At 34.0% G+C, this 8,179-nt stretch overlaps 1 protein-coding gene across 2 annotated transcripts; it reads right to left on the reverse strand.

Moving 5' to 3' along the window:
• Nucleotides 1-303: 303 nt before the first annotated feature.
• On the reverse strand, nucleotides 304-2,509 carry LOC128886436 (uncharacterized). Of its 2 annotated transcripts, none has more exons than XM_054141368.1 (6): nucleotides 2,281-2,509; nucleotides 1,760-1,794; nucleotides 1,525-1,636; nucleotides 1,375-1,444; nucleotides 1,085-1,256; nucleotides 304-859 (listed from the first exon to the last, which is right to left on the reverse strand). In XM_054141368.1, the coding sequence occupies exons 1-5, from the start codon at nucleotides 2,317-2,319 to the stop codon at nucleotides 1,111-1,113; spliced, it is 402 nt and encodes a 133-aa protein (XP_053997343.1). In that variant the 5' UTR covers nucleotides 2,320-2,509; the 3' UTR covers nucleotides 304-859; nucleotides 1,085-1,110. The 2 variants fall into 2 exon arrangements, with proteins under 2 accessions (XP_053997343.1, XP_053997342.1); XM_054141367.1 differs by having other exon boundaries at nucleotides 1,119-1,256; nucleotides 2,281-2,506.
• Nucleotides 2,510-8,179: the final 5,670 nt, after the last annotated feature.

Here is an 8,179-nt window from a genome sequence, read left to right on the forward strand (position 1 = left end):
CGCAAAATATGACATTTGAATAAAATTAAAGAAACAATAATCGAAAAGTAATATTCAAATAATGGTAATCGAATACTTAAAAATTAGAAGTTTATATATACAAAGTATTCGAATAATCTCAGACTTAGTTTGAGCGTTCTTAAATAGAAAACAATATTTAAATTGTCAACTCCACTGCAGTAATTGTTTATTTGTTATCTCCATTCTGACACCCGTAAATATAGTACATTTAAAACTAATCGAAAGAATATTCACATACGTTACACTCGGAAACTTTAAATAATAACACTGGAAACCGAAGAGTTTTTATCATTCTACTATATTTAAGTTTTTTATTCACATGTTATAAATACAAAGTCATACAGAATAAATCTTCGCTGATTCGATGTATGAAACGTATAACTAAGTTAAAATTAATTACACAGTTACAATAATACAATATTTCTTTGTGTTATTGTCGTAGAATATACACTGTAAACATTTGGATAAATAAAGGTAACCGAAACGACAGACCGTGTTTCGATAGATCTTGTTATTACTGCGGTACAACTCGACAGAAGGTGATTCCTTTGAAAAAATAATTACCTTCTTTTAACTTTTATCATTCCTCCGTTCGTACCGAGTATTACTTTTCTTAAGTACTTCGACATATACCGATTCTGTTCCGACAAATAGATTTGAGTATCGAGAGTATGCGTGCGCGTACATCTTACGAGCTAACATAGATACGATACAACGTTATGTGATTTTTGATACATAGAATTTTGAAGATGTCATGCAGAGCCTTGTAGAAAACCAGCATAGTCCGAATTCTGTGGAATTGGATGAGATATGTCTTCGTAGTCTTCTCGCCCTAAGCCTAAAAAAGGAAACTAATTGTCAACATGTGCCATTGACTTCTCTACACCATAAATTATATGTGCAAAACAACCACATAATATATGCTTAACAATACTCATACACAAGGACTGTCCACAGACACGATAGCAAGCTTTGAACTAATTTAAACGTAACAATTGCTCATGCAAACTGCTTAAATAAACGTATTTTGCTCAAATTAAACAAAAAAGCCTCATGCACCTACTTAAAGCAAAAACGATGCCCAATGTTTTACTGACCCATCGCTGGACTCTGAGAAAACATTGTGGCTAAACATCCACCTCTTGTTTGGCCTATTCGCAGAAGGTATACGCTTGTCAAGACACGGACGATCATATTTATGATCATAATCGCCGCGCTAAATTTCTCAGATGCATCTACAAGTTTGTGAGATCAGATAGATACATCTTCTGCATGGGGGAAGTTAATCAAAACAATGTAATTCCATACACTGTAGGTTACTCGTGACTTAAGTCGAAGGCAGCGCTAACTTACATGTCGTTGGAAAGTAGACTGCTAATGTTACTACATCGAAAAATATAGAAATAACATTTATGAAGAGTGCCTAAAACAATCAACAGATAATATATTATACACATACATCAATAAAATATTACATGGCATACAATAATAGTGGTAACTTACAAATTGTAATGGTTCATCTGACTCAATATTGTGAATAGCCCATAATAAGCAGATGAAGAATAGAAAATTGTAAAACATAACTGATTTTGGACACCAGTATCCCTGAATGCTCCTAAAAATTAATTTTTAGACAATTAGTTACTGCAGACTATATTTTGATATGCTACTCTATCATCGAGTAGTAGTAGTAGTAAATTATAGATTGATATGTAATAGAATGTAAAATCTTTCTTACCATGTTACTAGTACTAAATGAATTGCAAATATCACCTGAAAAAATCCAAACAGATCAGAAAAAAAGGTCTTCAAATTTAAAGTTGATATTTAATATTCTAGGATACGGTTTCTCGGAAATATAAAATTACAGTAACGTGTAAAACGATACAATAATTAAAAAAACTCGTTGAGCAACTTATGGAATTGTTACATTGCCATACACCCTTACATAATCGTACATTATTTCAAAAGAAATATGTCCCGTGTCAACGGAATCTATTTAAAATGTTCCACGAAATGTAATTGTAAGTGTATAGGGGCTTATCCGACAACTGTTTTAGTAATTGGCCACAATATAAATCGGTCAATTTATCCGTGCGTGAAGGTGCGAGGGGAAAGCAATAAGAATGTAGAAGAAGCAAATAGTAATCATAACTTACATTGAATAACATTTTCAAAAGTAGACAAAGTGATTTTTGGATAGTAGAAATATAAATTACGAAATAATAAAGACATATATTTGTATTTAAAAAATATTACCTTTAAAGGATAATGAGATATGTTAGATGTATCCGGCATTTTTCAAGTTGTGAAACCTTATTTGGGTTTATAATATGGATAACGGCAGGTTCCTTATTACTGCGACAATTGGTGCCAACTGATAATCGCTCACTATTGTTATTTATTTGCGATTATGAAAATAAACTTCAATCCCTTCTCTAGAAACGCCTCCTTCTTAAAACACAAAACCAAAGAAGATAGGATAGAGGAGAAGCAGCCCATAAGAGCCAGTGTTGAAATGTATATGAGTTCCAGCGCCTCTAGTGAGTGAAGCCCATAAACCGACCCAAAATCGGCGGCAAAATTCAATTTAAAAATCGTATCATATAAAATTTAAAATTAAAGGAAAAATAATAAACCTCAATGACTTTTTATTCATAGTTCTATTTATTAATATTCTAAGAGTTAAAATTATAATGAAAAATCATACATTAAGTATGATTATTATTAAAATTATATTATTAGGAATATTTAGGTAAACAATTACACAACTTATAAATTTAACAATTTTATGACTACAAATTTTTGCATAGAAATAAATATATATTTATATAAAACATATGGTTAAGTTTTATAATAGTGTTTTGATAGAAAGTATTATTTTGTTTCCAGTAAAAATTCGAAAAAACAGTAGTTACAAATACTATTCAATGTAGGATCAATAAAATTGGTCTTTTAACGCCTACTTAATCGATAAATCTAAATATTCTATAGCTTAATGTAAATGTTAAATATTTTTGAAATCTATAGGCACTTAATTTCATAATCAACCTTAATATGTTGTTTTTAATTTCACATTATATTACTTTTAATGAAAAATGTATTTTGAACATGACTTATTAATAATAATAATAATAATAATAATAATAATAATAATAATAATAATAATAATAGCTCCAAAATTGACATTGTTGTGGAACGCGTCGTGCGATGATAGGGAATTTTCTGACGTAGGTAAGGTGCCCGTGGAGCGCTGAACCGCTCTGCCCGGAGAGGCGCGTGAAATAAAATTCGAAATACTTTTAAGAAAAAGCAAAGACGTTTATTCGGTCGACTCGTTTGGTTTAAAAATCGTTTCGTAGTTCGTTCCCAGAGGTTCGATTACGATTGATCTCTCTGGAAAAATCTTCGCTCGATCTGCTGCTTCTCTCCCTTCTCCGGAAGATTACCGATCCTCCCTTCGGGTTGTCTTGGTCCAATCGGGGGTTGCGCCCTACTCCTTCTATCGGTGATCTTCATCGATCTCGGATCCACCCCCGAGTCGGGTCGAGGTGGGAGTCGCGCAGCCATGTTTGTGCAGGGCTACACTGTGAAAAAGGAAAGCGCGGAGGTCTAGAGAGAGAAAAAACGCACCAGCCAGACACAGCAACCCTTAAGGAAATTTATTACCCTCTTGAAGAAGTCGCCGGAAACGCGAACCGAGGTACAGCGCGAGTTTGTTATTTTCAAGGATCCTACGAGCTGGAACAAAAGCTAACTCGACTCGAATTCTAAAGAAATGCGATTCGACGCGGCCTATAATGAATCTATTAAGTATTCTCAGCGAACGTTCCCTTTTCTCTCCTGACTTTCGACTTTCCCACGCTTGATCACCCACGTCGAATGTTTTAACAATGTACGTGGCGGTTCGTTGATTCAATGCGTCAATCCATTTGAATTCCGCTTCTAATTTGAATATAAATATATACTACATGCGGTAGTGTTTAAGCTATTCCGCGTTGTGGCGCTACATGCCATGAAGCTAAGTTCACGTGATAGCGTAACAGACATATACGAACATCTATCGGATTTTCCGCAATTTTAGCAAATTCTCTCCACTGCTTTCGTTTCGTTTGTATCGATCCGAAAAAAACTAATTTTCCTGTTTTATCGAGTGTAACTTTTTGTGTTCGTTTTTTTCGTTGGACCTTCCGTAATTGCATTCCTAAAAACTAATTCCGCCATTTTGACGATAATGCAGAGCAAGTTATGTGACAATTTAGTTCAGGTAATCGGTATGAGATGGCGCTTACTGTGGGAAACTGTAGCGGATTTTATCTTCAGAAAACAAGGAATTTTCTTTTTGATAACAGTTTTCTAGTAACTTTTGTAGGAAGTTGGATCTCCTTATACAGTCAGCCTATACCAAAGTTACGAGTAAGCAGTTGTACGCAAGTGCTATAGTCAATGGGCGATAGCAGTGGGGGAAGGCGCGAATTGAAATTTTGGATGGTTTGCCGAACTACTCTTTGAGTATATAGAAATATATATAGAAATATAGAAATGTATATTGAGTATATGTCTATATACTCAAAGGAACTACTCTTCGACCATTGGTCAAAGCTGCAGCAAGTTGCAGTCAGCTGTCATCGAGATGGAATTTTTGCTATAGTTCTCAAATTTGACGCATGCGCATTAGCGTCAAGTCTCACTTTTGGTATGGAGATGTTGGTTACGCTCTGCTCAGTGTATAAGGAGTAGGCTTGAGCAGTCCATGTATATAAAATATGGTCGAAGCTATCGATAGCAGCAATGGGCAAAACCCTAGGCTTCGAATAAATCTGAAGTTTGCTGATATGTTTGTCTCGTTCCCTCTTTTGAAAATTTTCCAAAGAAGAAAACGAGACAAACATATCGGCAAACTTCAGATTTATTCGAAGTTTAGGGTTTTGCCCATCTCTGATCGATAGACGGAGTAGAGCGCAACCCCCGATTGGACCAGGACGACCAGAAGGAAGGATGAGAATCGATCAGCAGATCGAGAGAAGATTTTTCCAGAGAGACCAATTGTAATCGAACCTCCTGTAACGAACTACGTAAACATCTAAACCGAACGAGTCGACTAAATAAGCAACATTACTTTTTCCTAAAAGTACTTCGAGGTTTCATTTCGCATGCCTTTCCGAGCAGAGCGATTCAGCGCTCCACGGGCACCTTAACTAAGTCAGTGAAATCTGTGAAATCCGCTAAAATCCCTATACCCACACGACGCGTTCGCAACAACGGAAAGGGAGATACAACAATCGGGCAGTTTAAGGATTGGTCACACTGTGTGGTTCCCCATATTCAATTAAAAACAATTGAAAACAAACCAATTCATCATCGACTTTTTTCTACAGAAAAACTCGCGAGTATAATTTGTATTATCGGTTTTGCAAACAGTATTCGCTTTGTTATTTCTTATGACTATATAATTACATTAAACGAGGTTTTATCATCATCGTTTATTTCGTAATAGCGAACATTCACATAGTGTATCAAGATGTTAACAACATCTGAGGGCTCAAAGGATGAACTATTTAGTAATGCAGTATGTGATACAGTGCCTGCACATTGGATATACTGTCACAATTTGGATTTTTCAACTTTCCCTTTTTTATGTGAGGAGGTCTATAAACACTTACTAAGCTTGACACCAATTAGTTATTTCTCATTTGCGGCATTTCAGCATTACATGACAGTATTATTAAACTTGCATTTAATCAAATATAAATACGACGAGTCATTGGTAGTACCTGGTCCAATAGCTAAATATTTCAGTAATATTAATATAATAACAGTACTAACTGGAGATAAGATACAAGTTAATGTTCCAGAAATAGCTATTCCATAGTTCACAGTGCCTATAGAAAAGCGTAAGGCTCAGATCCCACCAGGAAGCTTTGGCCGTTTAACAGCTGAAAATCATAATGTTTATGAATGTTATGTTTCCCCTTATATAACAAGGCAATTAGTTAGATGAACAAACACGAAACCAATACTTTGGACCTTGGAACCCATTACCTTTTGGTGCATATCCAGATGGTACCATCCCCAACAAGAATTTATTGGGTTATGCAGAACCAGAAAAACCTCATCGAGAAACAGTATTAAAACTAAATAAATATGAATTTCCTAATACTAACGATATGAAGAAAAGACTTCAAGTAGTGCCGCAATTGATGAATGACATAAGTCATGCTCTAAAGATATTCGAAAACTGCTATTACATAGTAGCCTTTTATACTATAAAAGAAAAGAGTACACAGAAGACAGAGAACCTTTTAGGTGTTACGAAGGTGTCAACTATTACATATGGCATATATACTCATAATACTCAAATTTCAAAAATTGTAGGAGACATATTTAGTCCATATGCATTAAAATCTATGTCAGTGAAAATGAGTATGTTGTATGGTTTCAAGTGTTTGCAGACATCTGTGATACCTGGGTTCTGTTATACTAAACCTAATGGTGAAGCACCAGATGGTTGGGAACATTCTATTAATCACAATTTTAATATGAAGGAGCCATTTCAAACAACCATGTACCCAGATCATTCACACTTGCGAGATGAGTACCACATTGCAACTCTCCCAAAAGGTTAAAAAACAGATTTTATAAATGATTGGATAAAAAGTTACAATAAAAAATAATGGATAATTCTCACAATAATATTACTCTTAGTGAAATTATGTTTTACTTTAGAAACTAAACAAAGGATGTATGAACAAAATGGTTTGAATAATTATTTTTTTATTTGGAAACTTAACTTTTATATTATTTTATTCTTGTCTTATCATTAAGGATGCTTCATTATCATTTTATTGTCAATTATGCTTTTATTATAAAAATATATTATTGAAGTTAGCTGACAGATACGCACACCAAGGCTGCCCAACCCGTGACTACGACACGACAAGCGAACGTCGTATAGTATTTTTGAGGTTGATAAAGGTTCTCCGTAAATTTCTAAAAATATTGTATTTTAGTTTTTTGTATTACAAATTTAATTTTCGAACGAAATAAAGAATACAAAATAAAGTGTCTTATGTCGTAATTTGAATCCTGTTTTAGTAATCTTGAAAATGTAATCGAAATTCGAAATAAAATTGAAATTGAAATTCATCATAATATATCAAAATCAAAATCACTAGAGTTATGAATATTAATTATCTTATATCGTATTTTTGTAGTTATTTTTAACAACGTATAGAGAATATTAGCGTTCGGATATTGATGTTTGCTGTTCAATGGTTGCTGACGTTGAGATGAATTCAACGGTGTATTATACTATGACCTGAATTACTTCAAACTCGAAAATTGTGTGCAAACGTAGTTTTAATGAAAAAGTATTTCTTATAAAGTAAATCAGGTTACATCAGATGTTCGAACTGCAATCCTGTATACCAGAGTTTTCTAAACTTTTATAAATTCTACAAATTAAATAAACTGTTACTAATGATTATTAGATAAGAGTTTCCTCCACTTCTGCGCAAATCTGCCGATACATGCTTGAAAATAAACTAGGGGAATGTATTTTTTTCCGACATGGAAGATCCGACGGTGTTTTTCGTTAATAATTCAAAAATGAAGCACCCACCGACATTTTTGCAAAGGACATTGTTGTTCAGAATCGTGTCAGGTACTTCCCATTTTCGGTTCCTACAGGAGTACAAGAACACCCTGTAAAAGATCTAACTATCCATCTATACATATTATGTATTACCATCCTATGTACAGGCCTACGAACTCGTAAAGAGCTTATGGTCAATTCAATAAATAATAATAATAATAATAGCAAAATATGAATACAGTGAATGTTACAAATAATAAAACGGTTCATTTCTCTGGGACACTGATGCATCCCATTCATTATTTAAGGCTGGTTGGTTAGCATAATCTGTTGATATGGTCGAGTCAAACAAAAAAAAATGCTTCGGATGGCAGTGATGGTCAAAACCCTAGACTTCGAATAAATCTGAAGCTGGCCGATATGTTTGTCTCGTTTCCTCTTTTGAACATTTTCCAGAGAAATAAACGAGACAAACACATCGGCAAACTTCAGATTTATTCGAAGCCTAGGGTTTTTCCCATCTTTGTCGGATGCAAAGAGTGAAATAAATAATATTTCTCGCAT

The sequence above is a fragment of the Hylaeus anthracinus genome, unplaced genomic scaffold (genome assembly GCF_026225885.1).
Source record: "Hylaeus anthracinus isolate JK02 unplaced genomic scaffold, UHH_iyHylAnth1.0_haploid 11982, whole genome shotgun sequence".
Taxonomy (NCBI): Eukaryota; Metazoa; Arthropoda; class Insecta; order Hymenoptera; family Colletidae; genus Hylaeus; species Hylaeus anthracinus.